The sequence below is a fragment of the Akebia trifoliata genome, chromosome 2 (assembly GCF_017979445.1).
Source record: "Akebia trifoliata isolate Shusen 1 chromosome 2, ASM1797944v1, whole genome shotgun sequence".
Taxonomy (NCBI): Eukaryota; Viridiplantae; Streptophyta; class Magnoliopsida; order Ranunculales; family Lardizabalaceae; genus Akebia; species Akebia trifoliata.
In genome coordinates, this window is record NC_141376.1 from 16,026,885 (window position 1) to 16,052,796 (window position 25,912).

General features: G+C 35.3%; 2 protein-coding genes across 4 annotated transcripts; both read left to right on the top strand.

Moving 5' to 3' along the window:
• The first annotated feature begins 247 nt into the window (after positions 1-247).
• TBL7 (TRICHOME BIREFRINGENCE-LIKE 7) lies at positions 248-9,442 on the top strand. 3 transcript variants are annotated; one of them, XM_086431851.1, is made up of 4 exons: positions 248-1,674; positions 6,075-6,233; positions 7,413-7,723; positions 9,108-9,442. In XM_086431851.1, exons 1-3 carry the CDS (start codon positions 806-808, stop codon positions 7,720-7,722), a joined length of 1,338 nt encoding a protein of 445 aa, XP_086287977.1. In that variant the 5' UTR covers positions 248-805; the 3' UTR covers position 7,723; positions 9,108-9,442. The 3 variants fall into 3 exon arrangements, with proteins under 3 accessions (XP_086287977.1, XP_086287976.1, XP_086287975.1); XM_086431850.1 differs by having other exon boundaries at positions 9,113-9,442; XM_086431849.1 differs by having other exon boundaries at positions 7,413-9,442.
• A 13,785-nt stretch (positions 9,443-23,227) lies between these two features.
• On the top strand, positions 23,228-24,067 carry LOC147409785 (uncharacterized). The gene has a single exon (XM_086432009.1). It carries the CDS (start codon positions 23,228-23,230, stop codon positions 24,065-24,067), a length of 840 nt encoding a protein of 279 aa, XP_086288135.1.
• Positions 24,068-25,912: the final 1,845 nt, after the last annotated feature.

Sequence of the window (25,912 nt, forward strand, 5' to 3'; positions counted from 1 at the left end):
TGGTGAGTATCTTTATAAAAATCCATTTATTTAATGGATCTGAGGCTACTAGTATTGTCCTTTAAAAATGACCGACAAACTTTTATTACTAAACAGTTGGTTGAATAGATCAATCTAACTAACAACACAGATTCAGACCAACGACCACAATTATTTGCTAACTTAAATTTGAAGCCATTGCCGTTAACGTGAAATAACTAATATACCCTTCTACTCTTAACTATTTATTATACTTCATACTCTCTGCCTCTCTCACACCTGTTTCCTCTTTCTGCGTTACAGCTAAGCTCTACAATCTCCTCCATTTCTAAAGCCAGCAAAACCTTCAAATTTCACCTCTCAATCCAGGGTTTTTCTGAGAATCTATTGGATCTCTGGATCTGGGATGTTTCATAAATCCATTAAGAAAATCGGTTAGGTTATTTGATCTGTTTCGCTCGATTCGAGAAATTCTATTTTGTTTTGTTCGATTTTGATTGCGTTAATTGTACTGGAACTTATCTTAGGTTCTTGAAATCTTTAATTTTCTTTTGGATCGATCAGTTCGAGGAGAACTGGGAGCGCCATTTGAATCTGTATGCGTTGGATTTAAATTTTTCTGATTGAATCAGGATTATTTTTTTGGAGTATTGGATTTCTATGATTTGAATCTGTTTACTGATAATGTGGATGCATTTAACGTTCCTGAAACCCTGTGAGGAATTGATCTTGATTTCAACTTTGTTGATCTGTTAATGGCCAAGTGGGTTACCTCTGGTTAATTTTTTTTTTATGGATTTAAGAGGTTATATATGAAGCAAATTGGATGATTTTAGATCTATTAATTATCGAATTTGTGGGAAAATGCTGTTTTTTTCTGGTGATGATGATTGAGATGATGAGTGGTTTTAATAGAAGCACATCCGGCCATTTAAGTCGGAGAGGTGCAAGTTTCAACAGCCCAAGAGTTGGGGGACACCGTAAGAGTTGGGTCTCTCTATCGTTCCATATCCTTATCATCAGTTGTTTGTCGATTACTTTCCTTTTAGCGATGGGTTGTGGTTATCTATATGTCTTCCCAAGTCTCAGCCAAGCCATTCATAGTTACGGGATGTCAAAACCTGTCGGGTCGATAACCACTTGTGATGTTTTCAATGGTAGTTGGGTTCCAGATAACAGTTACCCATTATATAATGCCTCAGAATGTCTGTTTGCCGAACGGGGTTTCAATTGTTTGGCTAATAGACGGAAGGATAGAGATTATCCAAAATGGAGATGGAAGCCGAAAAATTGTGATATCCCGAGGTTTAATGTGCATGAGATTTTGGAATGGTTTCGTGGGAAACGGGTTGTTCTTGTTGGCGATTCAATGAGTAGAACACAGTGGGAGTCTTTGATATGTTTGCTTATGACGGGGGTAGAGGATAAGAAAAGCGTTTATGAAGTTAATGGGAATAAGATCACGAAGCAGATTAGGTTTTTGGGTGTACGGTTCAGTTCATTTAATTTCACTATTGAGTTTTTCCGTTCAGTTTTCTTGGTGCAGTGTGGTTGGGTGCCAAGACATGGTCCGAAGAGGGTTAGGTCGGCACTTAGGTTGGACAAATTGGATGATATTAGTAAGGAGTGGATTAATTCAGATGTTCTGATTTTTAATACAGGACAATGGTGGACACCAGGGAAGCTTTTTGACACGTAAGTCTTCTTATGTTGTTCTGTTGCTTCCATTTTCTACGTTGTCATTTTGTTCACTTTTTATGGCATATTTACATTCAGGTGATGTTAGGTTTGGTGCTATAAAATCACCATTCTTTTGTTTCTTATAGCCACAACAGCTGAACATTAGTTATGATATAAAATAGAAAGCAAAGTGAGCAAGCAATCTGATTGTGTTGTTAATGTATCACGATTTCTATTTCCTTTTTAGTTTTGGTATCTTTTTGTAAGATATGATTCTGCATTGTTAGCATAATAGATCTTGGTGCATCATGGAAAACTTAGAAGTGTTGGACTGTTGGATGCATCTGCAGCTTTCGTTTATATTTTTTATTTAGCTTAGCTACCCATTTGTGTATTTGGTTTTATTCTTAGGGTGTATTTGGTTTTATTGTGAAATATTGATAATACTTGGTCTTCTCTAATAATATGCAGTTTCTCAGGGATATTTCTTTCATCTATCTTTTTTCTCATCTATAATCAGCATTGGCACTCCCAAATTCTTAGCTAGAGCACTTTTGTATCTATTATGAAGTTTTTTGGAGAACTTGTCAGAAGCAACAAATATTGATGTAAAAACCTTCTTTGGTTTTCTTTATTTAGAAGGATTTGCTTTGGTGCAGATTATGATGTCATTTACAAACATAATTGGGACATTTTCAGACTACACCATACTGGCTTTAGTTGAATGTGCAAGCAGAGATAAGCTTCTTCCTCAAGCTTTCTAGCCATACTCAAAATAAAAAAGCATAAGGACATCATGTAATAAGTCTTTAGGCCTGAGATGTTTGCCTATGAAAGATTTGGTTGAAGATTCACTAAAATGGAAAAAGATGCAGAGGTGTTACATTCCATGGCGATGTTGTGTTGGGTTTGTGATACAACATCATTTATTTATGTTTTAACCTTTTTGGTCTCATCCTCTTTGTACGGGGGTACTTTGGAGAAAAGAAAGTTTGCTTTATGTTGTATACTAAATATGGGTAAAAGAGGTGGATGTGGTCCTGGGTAGGTGTAGTAGAACACTTTTTCGGATTCATGTAAGAGGGTTCTTCTATGTAAGCTATCTTATTCTTCCTCATTTTCTCTCAAGGTCTAGAGGTTGAAGGTGTGTGGGCTGCAGTCATAATGTAATTCTGGGCGATTGACAATGGTGTAGATAATGTGCTTGCCTAATAAAGTAACAATAGTGGGGTTTGGTTGGTATTACGTGGAGGGACGATTTTGTGGGTTTCACCAGTTTTATGGATGAAGAGCTTAATCTCTTTTAACCTATGTTCTTGTCAGATTTAATCGATCATGGGAACTACCTGACCCAAATTTTTAGGATATGACTTTGATGATAAGAATCACTTGTGGATTGCCTGTGCATGTAGGCATGTAGCTGCATTGTGTGGTGAACCACATATGACATGCAGATTGAGGCTTTATTGGTAGGCGATGGTTAAAGGTCAGGGAAAAATCATTGTCTGGTTCCTCTAGGTGCAAATCAAGAGGGCTGGATGAAAAACATTCATTAGTGAACTATGAAGTGTGGTGAGTAGGGCACTTTACAAAAGAAATGTTGGTGAAGGGAATCAATGGATTTGACGAAAGGATTAGTTTGTACTAAGGTAGTAAAATTGTTGGGACCACGAATGACACTAGTAAAGTGGAAGAGTTGTTTTCAGGTTTCATAAAAGATGAAGTATTTGTGGTCGGTTGTATCATGCATGTCAGAAAGATTTAACATTTGATAGTGGTGCCACATATCATTTGTCTTCATGTATGTCATGGTTTGGTTCCAATGAAAGATGTGAGGTTCTAAGTGTTGATGTGAAATAACTACACAAGTATGATAGTTAGAGTTGGAAATGTTTGACACAGTTTCCAGAAAAGGAAAGGAATGTGAGACACAAAGTGACAAATGCAAATGAGAAATGACCCTTAAATTACATACATTTAATGGAGAAGATGAATTGGAAACATTAAGAGCAACATGAGGGAAAGTGAAAGGATAAATAGACGGGAACATGTAAGATAAGTCATTCAAATGCTAAAGACCAATTGAAGGTTCTAAAAGAGCAAGGGGATTAAAGAAAAACCAAGATGCAATAGAGGTAGTAGGAGCGGATATGAACAGACATGAATTAAAGAATATATGAATTTATACATAAATGAATGGTGGAACTAGATTCATTCAGTTGACCCTATATTGTTTGGACAAGACGCGTGCTAGTGGACGAAGGTAGGGTATAAAGTTATTCGTGAGACTTAGATAGTGAACTTGAGGGTATGATGGGTATGGAGGATACTAGTAACCTTGCTAGACAGACTGTTGTTACATCAGTAAATAAAACAGATCACTTAGATAGGTGTTGCCATGGATTCACACTTACTCATTTCAGAACTCGCAAGATAGAGGTACTTTAGAGTTCCTACATTAGAGGCATTACTACTTTCAAATCAAATTGTCAGCTAAATACTGAAACTCCCTCTCAAATGGGTAATATGCCTTTCCACTGATGCTCACAGTACTTAAAGGGTTGCTAAGCACGTATGGAGTCCCCAAATGAATGCAGAACTCCTTGAAACCTAATCTAATCTAAGGTCAATGATCTAGTCTAAGTCTCAACAAATGTTGAGCGAATCAATTAGGGTAGTTGCAATCATGTAGAGTTTGCAAATGACGGTAGGTAAATCTGGGTTAGGTAAACTAGGGTAGGTATATTGGTATGGACATGTGATAATATATTGGACAATGCACTCATGATGAAGAAGATGAATAGTAGAAATGGAAGACTCAAAATAGAAAATATGAACAAGAAAGTGGAATTGAGATTACAAATAAACACACATAATATTCTTTATTAATAGTGGAAGTAGAAACACACAAAAATAAAGACTACAATATTGCAAATGGAAAGCTACAAGCTTGATAGAATCACACTAACTACAAGCTTGATATAATATGCACATAGAAAGCTTAAACACGCAAAGAAAATAAAAGACTCGCATTCTCAAATGAAAGCTCTTGACGCTCGCCTCTGTTCGTCCCTTAATGAAACTCAGAGCATTCGTCTTTTGTTCTTGCTTGCTTTAATATCCTCTGCCTATCATCAGTCAAGCTTTCTTTTATCTCCTAGCTTCCTTCGATTTTACAAAACTAAGAAACTAATCTTAACTGCACTAAGTATTGTTTGTTGTGTTACATGATTTCTTGTGTTCTCTTATTCATAATAAAGAACATTAGTCATAACAATATTACCCTTAGAAAAAAGTGAAAAATACAATAAAGTATAATAAAGTTTGAAAAACCTATTCTTTTTATTTTTTATTTTTTAAAAGTATAATATATTGGAAAAAAGGCAAGCAAAATACAAGGAGGCCGAGGAAAGGGCTTGCCTTTTTTCTTTTCTTTTCTTTGGTGCTCTTCGCGAGGCTTCCTCAGCCTCCTTGAGAATATTATGGTTCAATGAGATGATGAGTTCTCTTGGGATTTTGGGGAGAAATTTCAATGATTAGGGGGTTGATCCTCTTGTTTGCCTTGGTTGGTCATCATTATTTCTCGAGGGCCTTTGGATTTGGATGTGAAGTTGTGATGGAGTTTTCTTGATCAAATCATTTTACCAACCTTTAGTCATTTTGATCCCGGCAGATTTCCTTGCCTTAGCTATTTGGGGTTTTAGAATTCCATTCAAAGTGGCCTTTTTAATGACAGCTTCCTTCGATAAAATTTTGACCATGGCTCGCATCATTTTTCATGGTATAACTATTCTAGATTTTTTTTATGCAAAGCTAGTGTTGCAAATTTGTTAATCACATTCTCTTTTGTTGTAAATTTTCCAGGGCTATTTGGCCCTATTTCATTACTCTGTTATTAACTAGGTCCTTCCTTGATTGGTGTTATCCCCTTCTCAAAGTTTGCAGTCCACAACTTTTATTTTGAGAGAAAAAAGATATGGAGTTAGACCCCCCTTTGCTGTTTGTCGTGATATTTGGAAGAAGAGAAACAATTGTATTTTTTATGGAAGTGAGCATTTGGTCCACGAGGCTGTCATTTGCATTTTAGGCCTCATTTTCTTTTGTTGGAAACTTTTTAATGATTTCAGGGGCCTCTTCTTTGAGGATTTTATTTTCAGATATGAGCTCTTTTGTAAGGATGATAAGTAACTTTTTATTTTTTGGCTATTCTTTTACATTCTTTTCTTTTTTGTGTGCTTTAGGTAGGTTTCCTTTATCTCTTATGTTCTCTTTTGTTTTGATTATGAGTCCTATGCTTCATTAAAAACAAATCTTTGTAAAACTGTGTTTTAGTTTACCCTATCCTCATAAGAAGCTTGTTATGCACATTTTCTTTAAAGATGTAGAAACTGCTGCTAAAATGTGTTTCCAGACAGGGGCCGCTATTTCCAGATTGATGGATCACTTAAACTTGGAATGTCGATCACCGCTGCCTTCAGAACAGCAATAAACACTTGGGCATCATGGGTTGAGACAACGGTCAACACAAATAGGACACGGGTTTTCTTTCGGACTTTTGAGCCTTCTCATTGGAGGTACTCCTTCCATGGTTATTCTCTTTATTGATGGTTAAACTTTACTAGTATCTTGAGGCCTTGCTCTGAATAGTCTATGTATCAGAAGTCTTCTACTCTCTTCACTGCTTTACTTCACAAGTGATCGTTTGGTGCAGTGATAATGCTAACCAGGTAGAGTTAGGTCATGGAAAGGAATTTTTTTGTTTGGCTTGAGGTGAATTGTAGTTCTGGGGATTGCGCTTCCTCCAAAGTGGTAGTGTCCACCATTTTGGGGGAAGTTTATTGTTCGTTACACTAAAAGCTCACAACTCTATCTGAACAGTGTTATTACTGCAACTAGACACCCCCATAGATCTATTTGTGTATTTTTAAGATCCTCTCTTTAGTTTTGTTTTTATCTCTACGATTCACTTTTTCGTTGGAATCCACCTTAAGGTATGCAGGCCCCTGTGCATATATGTATATTTTTTGGGGGGTGTAATTTAAATATGCCCCTATGGGTTTTTGTGGATATTTGTGATATCCTCTGTTTTCAAACTGATGACATACCCTCCTTGACTGGTTGTCGAGAGACTAACATAATGACCTAAATCCATTCGTCTTCATACTCTATAGCCTAAAATGCTTATCTCCCCAAAAGCCCATTGTCTTCAAACTATTCAATCTGTACAGGAATATTTTTTAACATATTCAACTTTTTCTTCTATCCATTGTCTTAAAGCTCACAACCTTTTGCCAAAAAACCTTGATTTTTCTTCCCAAAAATCCATTCCTAGATCTAACTGATAAAGGCATATGAACAGTATCATGTACGAGAAAGCTCTCTTCAACACAATGCATGTGTACATCTGTTTGTCTTCATAAACCATACGTGATATGGCATGTCTTCAACTAGCCCAAAAATCCTTTCTTGTTCTTGAGGTTTGAATGTTGAAACAGATAGAATCTTGAGGTTGAAGATAAAGGTGAACATTTTTACTATTTGAGGTTGAAGACAATGTATTTTGGGGAGAAAATCAAGGGTTTTTGGCAAGAGGTAGTCTGTTTTATTGTGGTGAAGTGGGTGTGTTATCAGTTTGAAAGCTCGGGTATAAAAATATTCAGCAAAATCCAGGGTGGTAAATCTAAATTACCATGTTTATACATGTTCTATTCATTCTAGATGCCATTAGTAAGGGGTGCTCGTCTTTGCATCAGTGATCGGACGCATAGGTTTTGCAATGTGACTCGATATCCCATGTTACAAACCAAGGGGAAAGACCGAAGCCCGTTTTCAAATATCGTATCAGAGGTGGCGAAGAACATGACAGTTCCTGTGACCCTTCTTCGTGTAACTGCCATGAGCGCTTTTCGGAGCGATGCACATGTGGGAACTTGGAGTGACACTCCATCTGTGCCAGATTGCAGTCACTGGTGCCTTCCAGGAGTACCTGACATGTGGAACGAGATTTTCTTGTCATATCTGCTTGATGAAAATGGACTTTTTCTTCAACAAACCAATGCCTGATGTAAGTTATGTTTCCTTTCTCATTTTTTTTATTCTGTTCTCCATGTGTCATTCTAGTTTGAAGTGCATAGTTAACATAGTTGCTTACTGTTCACTTTCTCTACTTTGTCTTTCCAAGGGTAAGTGAGACATACCCCAAAAACTGTTTGTCTTCATCCAAGGGAATTATTTTCTGTTAGTCTTTCACAGAAGATGTCAAGGGGTAGGGGTGGCAATCTCAACACGACCCACGAACACAACTCGAAAATGACACGAAGTTATTGGGCTTGGGTTATATTAATTTCAAACCGTCTTTAACACGATTATTAAATGGGTCGGGTTTGGGTTCTAGGCGTCAACCTGCCTAACCCGTTTAGTTATTCTGTCATTATCATGTAATTTTAAATATATCAACAATTATTGAAGAAGTTTTTAAATTACTCTTTTTTTTCTGGAATTTCCTAGAACTTTTTCATAATACATTTTTTATCGTGTTTTAAGATATTTTTAAATTAATAAATGCTTAAGCTTTAGTTTGGGAAAGAAAAATCATTTTTCTTAACAAATTATTTATTTATATTTATATTTTTTTACTCCATTTTTCCATTAAAATCTAGAGATACATAGTGTTTGATTCCTAATAATGGCAAAATGTCCTTCATTAAGATTTAAGATCTTACCAAGTAAAGCTATTATGTCTCATGTGATAATGAAATACACTTTGCTTAGCCACTTATAATGGTAATAATAATAATAATAATAATAATGAAAAACACTTTCCTTACTAAGTTAGTATGGGAAGTTTTCTGACCACATCACCTTGTGGCATCTAAAAACATGATTTGATGCCACATGGTTGTAAAGGACAAAATTTTATGAACTTTGAAAAAAAAAATTCAAAAGAAAATTATTTTTCACCATTGAACTTAGTTTACGGTTGTGCTATTATATTTTTAGTAATGATATTTTATTTTTGGTGGTGGAAATGGAACTTATTTTTCCCAATAAAGACTAGAATTTTATTAAATAGGATTATATATGGGTCGGATTTAGGGTTTAGGTGTATCTATTTATAAATGGGTTGGGTTTGGGTTTAAGTTTTTACACGATAATTAAATGGGTTGGTTTTGGGTTTGGTAAATTTTCATAATACTCTTACCTCAACACGACATGAACATGACCCGACCTGACTCATTGCCACCCCTATCAAGGGGTATGTCACATGTTTGAAGACATACAGGAATATCTCTAATATTCACCAAAACTTGTGGGGTATGTCTAAATTACCCTTTTTCTTATTTTTGTTGGAATTGGGTTGCTGCCATAAGTATCCTTGTATTTCCTTATTTATTTTCCTTCTACTCTTTGGAGATTGGATGATTTTGCAATATATTAACTTTGTTCAGGACAGGTTCTTTATTTTCTACTATTGCTGCTTCCAAGGAGGAGTGACGTTCTTTCTTTCAAGATGAAGCAGCATATAACATGACTTTTTTCTCAATTTTGTTTGATTCTATTTTGAAATTCTTTTATATGTGGAGAAAGGACTAAATTAAGCCTTAAGATGTAGCAATTTATTTTATCATTTTCTGATACAGATATCAGAAAATTGTGATTGAAGTAGTCAGCAAAAATGGAAAAAAAAAAAAAATGATTCATTTAGTTGTCCCATTTGTCCATGTATGAATGAACATGAGTATATCTGAGATCATTTTTGAAAATCAAATAAACTGATTATCTATATTGCTGTCAAATGTTCTGAAAATCGTCCATAATAGATTATGATAATGGTTGGCAAATGACTTATACATAAATAACTTCAATCCAAATCTTTAATTTGAAATTTCAGATCACAATGTATTCAATTTGAAGTTTCTGACATGTCCTCTAATATTTAGTCCTGAACTTAGCCAATCATCCACCAATTTGCTTTGAAATCGGAATGAAACATTACATTGAATGTTTCAGATTGTGTTGAAAGATTTTTGGAATGTTCAACCGCCAAATAGATCCAATACTGACCAGTTGAGTCATCCAAGTAGAGCATTAACTGAAGTTATTGAAACATGCATAGGTCAAGTAAAATGTACTCTCATAACAATTGGGATTATGGATTTTCAGTTTATGGGGGCAGTATGAGATGCGTAGCTATATAGAAAACCACCTGTTTGAACAAGTATGTTATTAGTAGATCTCTAGCTACAAAACATAAAAAAGACAGATAGATGATTTAATGAACAATTTAAAGACTGCCTGCTTGTTTACCCCCCAAGGGTTTAGTATGCCAGAGTATATGGATAAATAATTAAATGTGATGGAAGTAGAGAAAAAGAACATCTTATCATGTAAGATTTTGTAAAATTAGGTTCAAAATGGTTTATTAAGAAAAGGGCTAGTGAGGTAAGGTACGGTCCTTGCCTCTTGGAGAGGAATCTATTGTAGTAGGTATTGTCCTAGCTTGGTTGAAACTGGACCATTTCTCAGTAACTCCATGAATCTGACTAGATAGGGAGGAAAGTTTAAGCTAGCAGAAGTCAATATAGAAAATCTAGTGGCCTTAGTAGAGTAATAACATTGTGATTATGCAAAATTTGTAGCTCACTTCATTTGAAAAATGAATCAGATATCATAGAATCAAGTCAAGATCTTTGTTAGAGTATTTAAATTATGGTGTATCTTATTATGGTTTAAAATGATACAATTGATCATTATCTTATGTAGTTAGGGTGTAGTTATACGGTTATGTAATTGTTGCATGTAATTTTTATCTATTCAAGATGATTTCAAATGATCAGAGAATTTCACATTATCTCAAACTCTTATAGTTGCTCAGTTGTTTTGAAAGTCTTTTATGGTATTAGAGCTAACATGGCTCCAATCTTGCAATCAGGCTGGCTATGCTCCTGGTTTCTAAACTCCCATAAATCTTTGTTGGTCACGAACTTTCGACTTAGGAGCACGAACTTTTTGGCAACAATCAACTCTCTTTTACCACCATCGGATCTTTCAACACTCTTCCTTCCATCACCATTGGATTAGCGTGCAACACTCAACTTATTTCTTTATAACTTCTTTGGTTTATTTATGACTTTTTTTCAGAAAGTTCACATTCATGGCCCATTCTGCAGGATTTTCTAGCCATTAAAAAAAAAATTCAGTTTATTTTTCCAGTCGGTTCTGATTTGCCATCATGCACCCTCATTAAATTTAGATCTTCCAATCATTCGTGCCATTGTTATATCCATTGTTGCCGCAGCAGTCATCGCCTTTTTTGTTGTTGTCATGCCATTGTTATCATTCTTAAAGGATGAATGCTTTCCTGTGCCACTACAATCGCCAAAAAATAATGTTTGAATTGTTGTAATCAAACATCACAGCCATGAGACATATGAGTTTTCCTCAAATCCTCGTATCTGTTCAGTCATTAGGTTGAAGATAACACCTTTGCAAGTTGCTCAAGAATATCGAAGGCCTACTGAATGTATGAATCTTGTTGGATCCAGTTACTCATGTCCAATCTATTCAAATCAAAAGGAATCCTAGTCCATATTTCAATGCCCACAATGCACAAGTAAACCCAAGCACATCGGCTCAAGTTGAACCAAATCTCTGTTACAAACCTAATTAGTTGATACCAACATGATTAATCTCTTTAATTGAGCCTTTGAATCTCTTATGATCAAGCTCTGCATGACCCATTGAGGTCCATTCTCTTGCATAGGCCCAAAGAGACCATCGCCAATGATTGAGCCCATCATGTGCCGACATTGAGTCCTTTCATTGGTCTATTGTAAACCATTAGATCATTAAAGCATTCTTGGATTAAAATCAGTCTGATTTCGATAGCCTAAATCAATAATGGACAAATTTAGACACACTCCTCCTTTTCTTCTATTCGTACAGGCATGTCATCCTTTTCTCACTGAAGCAAACCATCAACAGGCAATTGATATCAGGATTCGTTGAAACACAATGAACAACTTCGACCAATAATCGGTAGTGATCTCCGACAAGTACGATCAAGGGCATTGATATTATGTATAATCTTACACTCCTTATTCAAAGGGCCATGCGACTGCGGGGGGATGTTAGAGTATTAAATTATGTTGTATCTTATTATGGTGATCAATGATACACTAGATCATTATTGCATGTAGTTAGGGTATAGTTATAGGGTTCCTAATATATCCAGGAATTTCATAATATCTCAAAACTCTTAATTGTTCAGTTGTTTTGAAAGTCTCTTAGATCTTTTTGTACATCAAATTATTTCACACTAAAGGCAGATTTATAGCCTAACTACGATTTTAGATTTGTTAACCATCTATCGATATGACTAATCAATTTAGTTGATGCTCTATCTGTGAAGAACAAATCTTCAAGATGCAATGTGTCTATCGTTACAAGTATCGGGTCCTTCCTTCAAGTATCAGTTCCCTTCTAACTTGGTATATATAATGATTTTCACTGTGTACCTCTCATAATTAATGCTGGGTGTCCTTCGCATGGTGAATATCACAAATTCTCAATTCATGATTTTGGTCAAGAGAATTAAATATCAAGCAACCCTAGTTATCCCATGTGTATCTATGTATAAGAGTGCGACCACTCTTCTATTAAAAACTCTGATTGGTTTAGTTGGTTTCCTAATTAGATGTGTAAAGGGGCTGAACGTTCCATCATATATACTAAGACTTGACTCATTGGTCACATGACTTGGACATTCCACCATTTAGTTAGCATGTTTTCAAAGGTGTGTAATTGAAGGGATTCAAAGTAACTTTTGAAATCAAAGAGTAACAAGGAATCTCCATTCTCCTCTCCATTTTGTTCTCTTTATTTTATTTTACTGTAATTTGTTCCTCGTGATGATGATCGGCTAGACTCTCCATAGAGAAGTTAATGAAGTCAGAACGAATTTATCTTAATTATGTTTGATCGATTTCATTGTCTTTGCTAAATTGTGCTCTTATGAAAACTTTTAAGATTGGGATTATCAGACAACATATTTAGTGTTTTAAGTCTGATGATTCATGTTTAGATGAGATCAAGCTTAATTATACTTATTTATGAAAATTGGGTTAAAATTCGATAATCTCATCTTATTTAAGGATTCACATAACGAATTTATAGATTTACCTTCCGATCCACGAGCAATGGATTTGTTGCATGGATCGAGATAAATATAGAACCGTCGAGATATTGAGATTGTTAAGAAATATAGGGTTATTTTTTAATTATTGTTTATTAAGGGTAGAATAGTCTTTTCAATTTCCTTTGACTTAACCTATATATAGTCTCTTTGTATTTAGGTTAAATCATCTTCTTGTATTCAATAGCATTACGTAGAATCAATGAAACAGTAGCCTCTTCCTTTTCTTTGTGTTTTTTTGGATTGTTTAACATGGTATCAGAGCGTTCATGGAGCGAGGTTTGATCTTACACAAAGTTTTTTAGAGACGATTTTGAGAGAGTTTTCGTTCAGTTTATGCAATCTGAAAAAAGACGATTTTGAGAGGGTTTTCGTTTAGTTTCTGCAATCTGATATTTGGTTTTCCTTTCTTTTATGATCTGGTTATCTTTGTTTTTTTTTTTTTTTATTATAACTATTGAAAGAGACAATTCGCTTCAGTCTGTGAGTGTGAGGTTGGATGGAAAAAATTATTCGTATTGGAGTTACGTGATGAGAAATTTTCTTAAGGGTAAAGGATGTAGGGATATGTTAGTGGAACTTCTGTGAAACCTAAGGATACCGATGAGGGGTTACGTTGCTTTGATAGATACCTGGGAAGCAAATAATGCAAAAATTATTACTTGGATTAACAATTCTATTGAACATTCCATAGGTACACAGTTGGCGAAGTATGAGACAGCAAAGGAGGTTTGAGATCATCTGCAAAGGTTATTCACTCAGTCAAATTTTGCAAAGTAGTATCAATTGGAGAATGACATACGAGCTCTTCAGTAGAAGAACATGAGTATTCAAGAGTTTTATTTTGCTATGACAGATCTTTGGGATCAATTGGCTCTTACAGAATCGGTAGAATTAAAGGCATGTGGTGCCTATATTGCTCATAGAGAGCAGCAACAGTTGGTATAGTTTTTAATAACCCTTCGCAGTGATTTTGAAGGACTTAGAGGTTCAATTTTGCATCGCTCTCCACTTCTTTCTGTTGACTCAGTTGTTAGTGAGTTATTGGCTGAAGAAATACGTCTTAAATCTTATTCTAAAAAGGGAATTCTTTCTACTTCTAGTCCTTTTGTGTTAGCAGTACCTTCTAAGTCTCTCTCTAATAATCAGAATAAGCCTTACACACGAGTTGTCTTCGATGAGTGTAGTTTCTGTATGTAGAAAGGACATTAGAAGACTCAGTGTCCTAAGTTGAGACAACAGAATCAATCGCAGTAGCAATTTCAAGCTTGGAAGCCTGGCAACCAGTCACAATCTAATGCTTATAGACCATCTCAGGGTTATAAACCACCACAGTCTAATACTGCAGCAGTAGTTTCATCAGGTCCCTTCACTGATCCTAGTACTCTAACTGAGCAATTTCAGAAGTTTCTCTCCTTACAACCACAAGCTATGTCTTCTTCTTCTTCAGTAGGTCAGTTGCCTCATAGTTCTTCAGGTATGTCATATTCTGTATGGGTCGTGGATTCTAGTGCTTCACATCATATGTCTCCAAATTTTTCATCTTTTTCTTCTGTGTCTCCTTCGACTTCTATTTTTGTCATGACTACTGATGGCACTCCTATGCCTTTAGCAGGTGTTAGTTCTATTGTTACACCTCACTTGTCTCTCCCTAATGTTTATCATATTCCTAAACTCACATTAAATCTTGTTTCTATTGGTCAGTTATGTGATTCTGATAATTTAGTCACGTTTTCCTCTTCTTCTTGTTATGTGCAGGATCTATAGTCTTCGAAGTTGATTGGGACAGGCCGTAGGAAGGGGGGACTATATATTTTGGATGAGTTAAAAGTGCCAGTTGTTGCTGCTACTAGTGTTAATTTGTTTTCTTTTCGTTTGAGTCCTTCTTCTTCTAGTTTTTATTTATGGCATTCTCGCCTAGGTCATGTTTCATCTTCTCGTTTGAGATTTTTGGTTTCTACAGGGACTGTAGGAAATTTGCAAACTTCTGATATTTCTGATTGTAGTGGATGTAAATTGGCAAAATTTTCAGCTTTACCTTTTAATCGAAGTATTTCTGTTTCTTTTTATCCATTTGACTTGATTCATTCTGATGTATGGGGACCTTCTCCTGTTGCCACAAAAGGAGGGTCACGATATTATGTTTATTTTATTGATGATCATACTCGTTATTGTTGGGTTTATTTAATGAAACATCGTTTTGAATTCTTTGAGATATACACAACTTTTCGTGCTCTTGTCAAAACTCAACATTCTACTATTATCAAATGTATTAGGTGTGATTTGGGTGGGGAATATACTTCTGATAAATTTTGTGAGTTGTTTGCCTTAGATGGAACTATTCATCAAACTTCATGTACAGATACTCATGAGCAAAACGGTGTTGCTGAAAGAAAACATAAGCACATTGTTGAAACTCCTCGTTCTCTCTTGTTGTCTGCTTCTGTTCCTAGTGTGTTTTGGGGTGAAGCTGTTCTTACTGCTGTAAGTTTGATTAATACAATTTCATATTCTCATACTTCATGTTTTTCTCATTTCGAAAAGTTGTATGGGTATGCTCCCGATTATTCTTTCTTTAGAGTTTTTGGTTGTACTTGTTTCGTCCTTCGTCCTCATGTAGAATGCAGCAAGTTGTCATCTTGATCTGCTATATGTGTTTTTCTTGGTTATGGTGAAGGTAAAAATGGGTATCGTTGTTTTGATCCAATAACTCAGAAACTTTATGTATCTCGTCATATTGTTTTTCTCGATCATATACCTTACTTTTCTATTCCATCCACTACTCATAGCTTGACTAGATCTGATCTTATTCGTATAGATCATTTTTTTGAGGATTCTGATAGTTTGTCATCTCAGGTTCCTAGTACTTCAAATACCCCTTCTCATGTTTTTACCCCGTTATCTTTACAACCAATTTGTACTGATCGTTCTACTGGTACTGACACTTTGTTCTCCAGTACACCTGAAGCTTCCTTTTCTCCTATGGTCTCTCAAGCTCTATTTGAGATTGTGGATCCACCTCTACGTCAATCCATACGCACTCGTAAGTCTACAAAGTTACCAGATTTTACTTATTCTTGTTATTCATCATCTTTTACTTCCTTTTTAGCTTCTATTCATTGTTTCTCTGAGCCCTCTTCCTATAAAGAGGCAATTATTGATCCTCTTTGGCAACAAGCTATGGATGAGGAACTTTCTGCTTTGCATAAGACAGGTACTTGGGATTTGGTTCCTCTACCTCCTGGTAAGAGTGTTGTTGGTTGTTGTTGGGTGTATAAGATCAAGACTAATTTTGATGGATCTATTGCGCGATACAAAGCTAGGTTGGTTGCAAAAGGGTACTCTCAACAGTATGGTATGGACTATGAGGAGACATTTGCTCCTGTTGCAAAAATGACTACTATTCGTACTCTTATTGCAGTAGTTTCAGTTCGTCAGTGGCATATCTCTCAACTTGATGTTAAAAATGCCTTCTTGAATGGAGATCTTCAAGAAGAAGTTTATATGGCGCCCCCTCTTGGTGTTTCACATGATTCTGGGTTTGTTTGCAAGCTCAAGAAAGCATTATATAGTCTCAAACAAGCACCTCGTGCTTGGTTTGAGAAATTTTATGTTGTGATCTCTTCCCTTGGATTTACTTATAGTAGTCATGATTCTACTCTTTTTGTTAAGTGCACTGATGCAGGTCGTATCATTCTGTCTTTATATGTTGATGACATGATTATTACTGGTGATGATATTTATGGTATTTTAGTTTTGAAGACAGAGTTAGCTAGACAGTTTGAAATGAAGGATTACGATATTTCTTGGGTATTGAGGTAGCTTGCTCACCCAGAGGTTATCTTCTTTCTCAGTCAAAATATGTTGCAGATATTCTTGAGCGGGCTAGACTTACAGATAATAAGACTGTTGATACTCTCATTGAGGTTAACGCAAAGTATTCTTTTTCTGATGGTTTACCTTTGTCAGATCTTACTTTATACCGCACTATTGTTGGGAGCTTGGTATATCTCACTATTACTCGTCCAGATATTGCATATGTTGTTCATATTGTTAGTCAGTTTGTTGCTTCTCCTACTACAGTTCATTGGGCAGCTATTTTTCGTATTTTGCGGTATCTTCGGGGTACAGTCTTTCAGAGTCTTTTACTTTCATCCACCTCTTCCTTTGAGCTACGTGCATACTTTGATGCTGATCATGGCAGTGATCCCACAGATCGCAAGTCTATTACTGGTTTCTGTATCTTTTTGGGTGATTCTCTTATTTCATGGAAAAGTAAGAAACAATCTATTGTTTCTCAATCTTCAACCAAAGCAGAATATCGTGCTATGGCATCTACTTCCAAAGAGATTGTTTGGTTACGTTGGTTACTTGCAGATATGGGAGTTTCTCTTTCTCATCCCACTCCTATGTATTGTGACAACCAGAGTTCTATTCAGATTGCTCACAACTCGGTTTTTCATGAACGAATTAAGCACATTGAGATTGATTGTCACCTCACTCGTCATCATCTCAAGCATGGCACCATTACTTTGCCTTTTGTTTCTTCTTCTTTGCAGCTTGCAAATTTCTTTACCAAGTCACATTCTATTTCCCATTTTCGTTTTCTAGTTGGCAAACTCTCGATGCTTGTAGCTGCCGCATCATGAGTTTGAGGGGAGATGTTAAGAAATATAGGGTTATTTTTTAATTATTGTTTATTAAGGGTAGAATATTCTTTTCAATTTCCTTTGACTTAACCTATATATAGCTTCTTTGTATTTAGGTTAAATCATCTTTTTGTATTCAATAGCATTACGTAGATTCAATGAAACAGTAGCCTCTTCCTTTTCTTTGTGTTTTTTTGGATTGTTTAACAGAGATAACTTGCAAGGGTGGATTTGACCCCTCTAACCTTTACATTGCATTTCTTTTCTTGTTTTATTTTCACTGTTCTTAGCAATACTCTTTCCAAAAAAACTGTTTTAATTAGATTACTTAAGTCTAAGTCGATTTTGAATTGAAAGAAGTATCGAATCAATCATTGTCCCTGTGGATCGACTTTTGCTTTCCAAGATTTAAATTTGTTCATTATTATATCTTTAATCTGCATCGAACAAATATCCTTCCAACTTTATTATATTTCCTCTTCTACCTCCATTTTCAAAAAACTCTAAGGGTATAAATGGGCTCCAATGACCTGATTATCCGATGTAATCGAAATTGATTAGTCAGGTTAGGGTCTACCAATGTGAACACAATCATTTTTTGGGTTTGGTTCTGGGTAACTATCTCAAGGACTTGACAAGAATCAGATCTCCTTCGAGTACGTGACTGGTAAATTAATAATATTATAATAAAATTAGTAATCTAATTAAATGCTTACAAAGAGATATCTTGAAGTAAAATTAAAATATAAAGAAAAAGTGAAGTCTTTAATTTTTACCTTCTCTTTATAGTTACTTCTATTCATTTTTTATATTTTCGAACTATAAATAAATGGTTCATACTGTACTTTTCTATGATTTTATTATCAAAAGTTTGATTTGTTTAAAGAATTTATTGTGATCTTAGGAATTATAAGTTAAATTATTATATTTATAAATAATTTTCTATTTTACTAGATACTCATTTTTTTTTTCTCATTATAAAAAATAAAAAATAAATCTATCTTAGTGGGTACTCTCGAGTACCTAGTGGGTAGCGGGTATTTATCGGGTCAGTTCTGGTTACAAGGATCTCATATATGGAATTGAAATCAATAAGAATCATAACCGATATTTTATATAGTTCTGGTTCTAGGTAAATGTGGAATCGGCCCAAAATTGACTCATTGACACTCCTAGAATGCTCTCCAACTTTATTGACTTTTCTATTCTACCTATTTTTTATTAATACTCTTCTAACTTTATTGCCTTTCCTGTTCTACCCAATACCCCCTTAACACGAGAGAGTATGCCCTAAAAGCAATTCTAACCAAGGACTTCATTTTTTGTCTTCAAATTGGCATATTCTTCGTTTGAAGGTTCTAAACCGTTTTTGAACTCCAATCGATCTCACCTTCAAATAATTATTCCTTCCTCTAAAACACTATTCACTCACATTAGGGATTTGTTGAAAATGGTGAATTGTAGTTGATGAAAAAGGGATTGTTGAAATAGGTGAAAAGTGATCAACTTCAAATCTTTTTTCTCCCTCTATATGAATAGTATTTTAGAGGAGTTTTCTTCATTTTGAAGGATAATTGAAACTTTATTCAAAAGCCTTCATCTCTATATTTAAAAATTTTGAAAGAAAATTAGAGTTGCTCTTAAGCAAACTCCAATTTTCCAATAATCCATCAATTAATTCAGTTCAAGTAAATATTATTGATTATAAATATAATAAATTTATTTATAATGATTTGAAAGGATTGGATCCATATGATGAGACAGAACAACTTGCGCGAGTCATCTCGGTGGAGATGAGACAGGAAACCGAGTTCAAAAGCCAAGGTTAGCAACAAAAAGCTACGTAAGCGGTGAAAGAAGAGGACAAATACATAGCATTGTGGTGATGAGTGCATGAAAAAACCAGACTGTCTGTTGCTACACATCTGAGGCATCTAGGTTGGACTTCCCCTTGTTTTCTGCCACTAGTTTCAACAGCCACTGGTTTCCCCAGTTTTTCTTTTGTTATTTTTTTGCAAAACTTTTTTCTTGGCTTTTAGCTTTTGCTTTTTTTAATGCGAAAATGTATCCAATCAGTTACCAGCACTAATTTTTAATAAAGGCCGCCAGTTGAAAAACTATGATGAAAATTTGGAAATGTTTAAGTAAGAATCTTTTTAGTCCCCTAGTGTCTGAGCAAAAGTTGACAGTTACACCTCATTCTTCAAAAATATCAATTTTTTCTACTTATATTTAATGGTCTAACAATTGCCCCTTCCTCTATTTTATTTTTTTTTTTAGAAGTGCTACGGACCTTTCTCTCTATTGTTTTGAAAGACCAAGAGCAAGATGAGACAACGTGCAAAAACCTATATTCAACAGTGGAAGATTGTCGAATGTCATATAATTAGACTAGTCAATGCATCAAATTTTTCATTATCGATTTTTTTTTATGGGTCAAAACTGTTCAACTAATGGAGGATGAGAGAATTCGACGACTCTAAACCATCGGATCAAAGAAATATAAAAAATTATAATGACTCTAAACCGTCGAAATTTGATTTTTAAAATTCATGAGTCTTGAACCGTTGAATTTTCTTGTTTAATTTTTCAATTTTTGCATAATGAGAAAAAGCTAACTCACTCCCTAATTTTTATTTTTTACCTTGTTGAAGAAAAGAAGAGGGTGTGCAATCATATGGTGGAGTGTATAAGTGGGATTTTTCAAGTAATTAAGCGCGATCATTTGTAGGGGATGTGCAACTAGTTGCTCCCTTTTCTTAGGGTCCTTACGATCGCAAGGGGTATCAACTTGGGAGTCAGGCCGCTTCAAAATTTTGAACAAACCCTCCTTATTACAAGAAACGTGGCATTATTAATTTATTTCACACCGCTACATTTCCACCAAAATTTGAAATATCTCCCTCAAATGCCACTTGTAATCCAATGAAAAGGGTGGTTCCTTAAAATCTAGAAGCAGCCTGTCCCTCCTAAAGGAATTCCTGCAATTATTCAGACCCTTTAAGGATCTGACAATGAATGTACATTTTCATTCGTGAGATTTATTTTATTTTATTTTTTGAAATGCTCAAGATACCCTCTAATGCTTTTATAATGTACATTATTATAAGTTTGTTATTCAAAGGATCATAAGGTTTCTCAGAACTGGTCTAGTGGTTTTGAACTTTTCTAAAGGTTAAAATATAAAATTCTGAAAATTTTATCTTTTCAAGTCAATGTTTTAGGAAGGGAAATATTATTTTAGAGAGCTGCTATTTGCACCCAACATTTATTTCTTACCACCAAATTAAAAATAAAGAAAATAAATGAATGATTTTTCTAAAGGTTAAAATATAAAATTCTGAAAATTTTATCTTTTCAAGTCAATGTTTTTGGAAGGGAAATATTATTTTAGAGAATTGCTATTTGCACCCAACATTTATTTCTTACCATCAAATTAAAAATAAAGAAAATAAATGAATGGTTGAGAATAAGTAAAAGTTAGAGTGTCAATCGAAGCTATATCTTTTGTGTGTGTGTGTGTGTGTGGCTATATTTCTATTTATTTGGTATAAGATTTTATATGAGCCTAATCGTAATTGTAAGCAACTGCTAAAATTGTTGGAGCGAGTTTTATAGTATTTTGAAATGTTGAGATTATAATATGAGCCAAACCTTTTTAATGTTTCAAGAGTGTGTTTTAATCTTTAATTGGGGTGTGATAAGCAATTTAAGAAATACTAGTGTAACAAGTAAAAGTTGGGGTGTCAATAGCAGTTATATTTATATTATTGAAAGAATTCTTAATAATCAAACTTAATAATAAATATTTAATGTCATAAATAAAGTAATTTGGGTAAAAATTACAAACAAATCCCTCCAATCAAATTGATTTAGGGTTTAAAATTAAGTTGGTATTTGAAGTAGCAAGCACACTGAGCTTTTTATTTAGAGTGGTGTATAGTTGGAGTGCCACTATATGTAACATCCTTCAACATATTCGGTTGGTTTTTATTTGGGAAGTATTACATACATCATAGGAAAGGCAATAAAGTTAAAAGGGTATTATCAAAAAAGGGTAGTAGAAGAAATACAATAAAGTTAGAGGGGTACTTTTGAAAAAGGATAGAAGAGGAAAAACAATAAAGTTGAGAGAGTTTTCTTAGAAAAAAGAAAAGAGAGAGACAGTAAAATTAAACCCATCCTCAAGATTTGTAGCAAGATTAAATTCCCATGATATATAAAGGAAATACGTTCCACCGTGGTGTTTTATTATATACTACAATTCACTTGTGCCTACAACACTAGCATCCTCTTTGGGATTAAGTTATAGAATTTTGACAATAAATTTAGAGTGGTATTATTGAAAAGGTGGTAATAAAGGAAATATAATAGAGCTGGAGGGGTATTGTTGGAAAGGGAGGTAAAAGAGGAAAGATAATAAAATTGAAAGGGTATTCTTGAAAATTAATAGATAAAAAGAGATAATAAAGTTAAAAGTTGACCTCAAGATTCATAACAAGATTAAATCCCAACCTATTTTCTTGGGGATAAAGCAAATGGGGGCCATTATTATATTATATATATATACACTAGAGTTTGCTCGTGCTTATGACATTGGAAAAACAATATATACCTCTGCAAGAAGAAAAACAATAAATTTTGAAAGGTATTATTGAAAAAGGAGAAAAGAGGAAAATAACATCGAAAGTTGTAGGGGTGCTTTTGAAAAGAGATAGAAAAGATAAGACAATAATGTTGAGGGTAGTCTTGGAAAGGGGCGAGAAGAGAGAAGACAAAGAAGAAATGAGAACCGTCATCAAGATACATTGTTTATGGGGTGTAAATCTTGAGATAAAGGAATGTGATCCACCCTAGTGTTTTATTATATAGATAAAGCGTTGGGATTACGAGACAACCTTCTTTGACGACCATTGTCTTATATGTGTTAAAAGTTTCATCATGGACTAATTTTTGTGAGGATGATTTCTTCACCATAGAGATCATCCTCACAAAAAATCAGCCCATTTCGAAATTTCTAACCCCATTGAAATTAATTTATAAGTTAACGATAAAAAATGAGGATACATAATTCTACAATTGATAAATCACTTTTGATGGGGTTAGAAATTTTAAAATAGGTTGATTTCTTATGAGGTCGATCTCCTTAATCCTCACCATAAATATATTCTTCACAAAAATCAATCCATTCTTAGACTTCTAACTCAATAGGACAACGGTTTTCAAAGGAGATTGTCAAAATAAGTATCTATTAGTTATATAAAACACTTTTTTATCCCCCCATAATCGTATTTACCACTGTGAGAAGGGGTTGGAAAATATCCAATGGTAGAGAACATATTACACTAAAACTGCTTGAAAACAACTAAACTACCTGCAATCACCCATCGTTGATCTCTCTCTCTCTCTCTTACACACACTTTATTGACAGAATCATCTCTTCCCATAATTATGGATTGCACAAGATCAGGAATTTCTTATTTTAGGCAATATTGACAGAATCATCTCTTTCCATTCACATAATTATGGATTACACAAGATCAGGATTTTCTTATTTTATGCATTTGTTATAATAGCATATTTTTCTTATATTTCCATTATTGGTTTCATTGTAAACTTATATATTCTGTAAAACAGAACACAAAAAGTAATATACAGAATTATTCAAATCGATATCTTTTTCTTTCTAACATGGTATCAGACTAGAACAAGATCTTGCAACTCTATGGCTGAATCTTCCAACCCAACTCTCCCTTCCCTTCCTTCCCCTTATCTTCTTCATCCCTCAGATTCACCAAGCTTAACTCTTGTCAATGGACTTCTAACCGGCGACAACTATCCCAAATGGCAAAAAGCCATGACCCGAGCCCTCAATGCCAAAAATAAACTTAGTTTTGTTGATGGTACCCTCAAACCCCCTGAACCTAACACACCCGAATACACCCAATGGAACCAAACGAAGGATATGGTTCTTACCTGGATTCTCAATTCAATCAGTCCCTCTCTTGCCAATTCTCTTGAATATCATACCAACCCACGTGATGTTTGGGTTGATCTTTCCTCTCGATTTTGTCATGGCAATAATGCCAGAATTTACCAACTCAAACGGACTCTCTTTTCCCTACACCAAACCACAAGTTCTGTCCATGATTACTACAACCAAATCAAACAAATTTGGGATGAACTCAGTCATCTCCAACAGAGCACTGATCTCAAAACTTTAAAGCAGCAAGCTGATGATGAACAGGTGTTCCACTTCCTCCTCGGCCTCAACGATTCCTTCGCCTCCCTCCGCACTCAAATCTTAGCTATGGATCCACTCCCACCCATAAGCAAAGCCTTCTCTATTTTGTTTCAAGAAGAGCAACAAAGGCTGCTCAATATTCGACCATCTTCATATGAAACCATGGCCATGGCAGTCCAATCTGGTGGACGCCCAAAACCCTCCTTCAAGTGCACTGCTTGCGGCAAAGACGGACACACCCGAGATCGTTGTTGGACTCTTGTGGATTATCTACTTGGTCACAACCCGCGATCCAAGACCCAACCATCCATTCTCGGCTAGCCCCCATCCAGCATAAACCAGATCGCCGCTGCACCATCGGACTCAAGTCCGGTACCTGACTTGTCACCGGAACTCTATCAGAAGCTTCTTAGTTTGCTCGCGCCATCTTCCTCTCCAATTGAGTCCTCTATTAACTTCATTGGTAATCTCTTCTCCCCTAACCTTGATTTTCCTCTCAATCGACACCTCCATTAGGTGGTAGACAGTGGTGCGAGCCATCATATCTGCCACCACAAGGAAGTTTTCACCGATTTCCAACCTCTAGCAGCACCCCACTCCATTCGACTTCCCACAGGTCAGGATATTCCTGTCGAGGGTCTTGGCACATGTGTTCTATCTCCATTTCTAACCTTTACTCAAGTTTATTTTGTTCCTCTTTTAACCTTCAATTTATTATCTGTTTTCCAAATTGCCCTTCACAACTCTTGCATTATTACTTTCTCTTCTAATAATTGCTTATTTCAGGACCCACAATCGATGAAGCCGATTGGAGCGGGTGAACTCTACAATGGGCTCTACGTGTACCGTCCTGAAACCCCTATGATTTTTACTGCTCAATCCACTGCTAATAAGACTCTATGGCATCAACGGCTAGGTCATCCCTCCAGTTTTATTATTCCTAATGTTTTAGATTCCCCTTGTATTCTTTCTGATTGTGATGTTTGTGCTCATTCTAAGTACACAAGATTTCCCTTTCCAAATTTGCTAATAAAAGTGTTTTTTGCTTTTAATCGAATTTTTTGTGATATTTGGGGTGGATATCATACATCTTCCTTATCTGGAGCACATTATTTCCATACAATAGTGGATGATTTTTCCCGCACAACTTGGATATATTTAATGCATTTTTTTGCTCTTGTCCAAAATCAATTTAACACCAATGTTAAAATCATTAGAACTGATAATGGACAAGAATTTCTCTCTCATCAATTTCAAACTTATCTTCTTGACCACGGAATTATTCACGAACGTACCTGTGTTGAAACTCCTCAACAAAATGGTGTTGCGGAGCGTAAACACCGGCACCTTCTTAATGTTGTTCGCAGTCTTTGTTTTCAAGCACACTTACCCCTTCCTTTTTGGGGTGATTGTATTCTCATTGCTGCATACCTCATCAATCGCACTCCCAGTCGTACTCTTCAAAATAAATCACCCTTTGAGGTTCTCTTTAACAAAATACCCAATTACAATCATCTTCGTGTGTTCGAGTGCCTCTGTTATGCACAAACTCTTCGTGCTCACCGTGATAAATTTTCTCCTCATGCTACTAAATGTGTTTTTCTCGACTACCCTAGCACTCACAAAGCATACAAACTCTACAATCTTGATACACGGTCCATTTATTATTCTCGTGATGTTACCTTCCATGAACAACAATTCCCTTTTCAGGATATTTTTGACACCTCCTCCTCACCTTCTTCATCTCCAATCATTCCTCTTCTCGTTCCTGAACTCATTTTACCTACTTCTCAAACACCTCTAAACCCTCTCCTCAAAATCCAACCCCCTCATCTTCACCTCCACCTATATCTCGTCCCCGCCGCCATACTACACGGCCTCCCTATCTCCATGACTATATATGCCCTACCTTACATATAGAGCCCACAGCGTCTTCACCCACTACAACGGCTTCAGGTACTGCTCATCCTTTATATGCTTTTCTTTCATATTCTCGTTTTTCTCCCTTACCTATTACTTATTTAAATGCTCTCACCTCTTGTGTTGAACCCTCATGTTATTCTGATGCTCTTAAATATCCTCATTGGCGCGAGGCAATGTCCACCGAGCTCCAGGCTCTAGAAGCTAATTCCACTTGGACTCTTGACCATCTTCCACTTGGTAAGA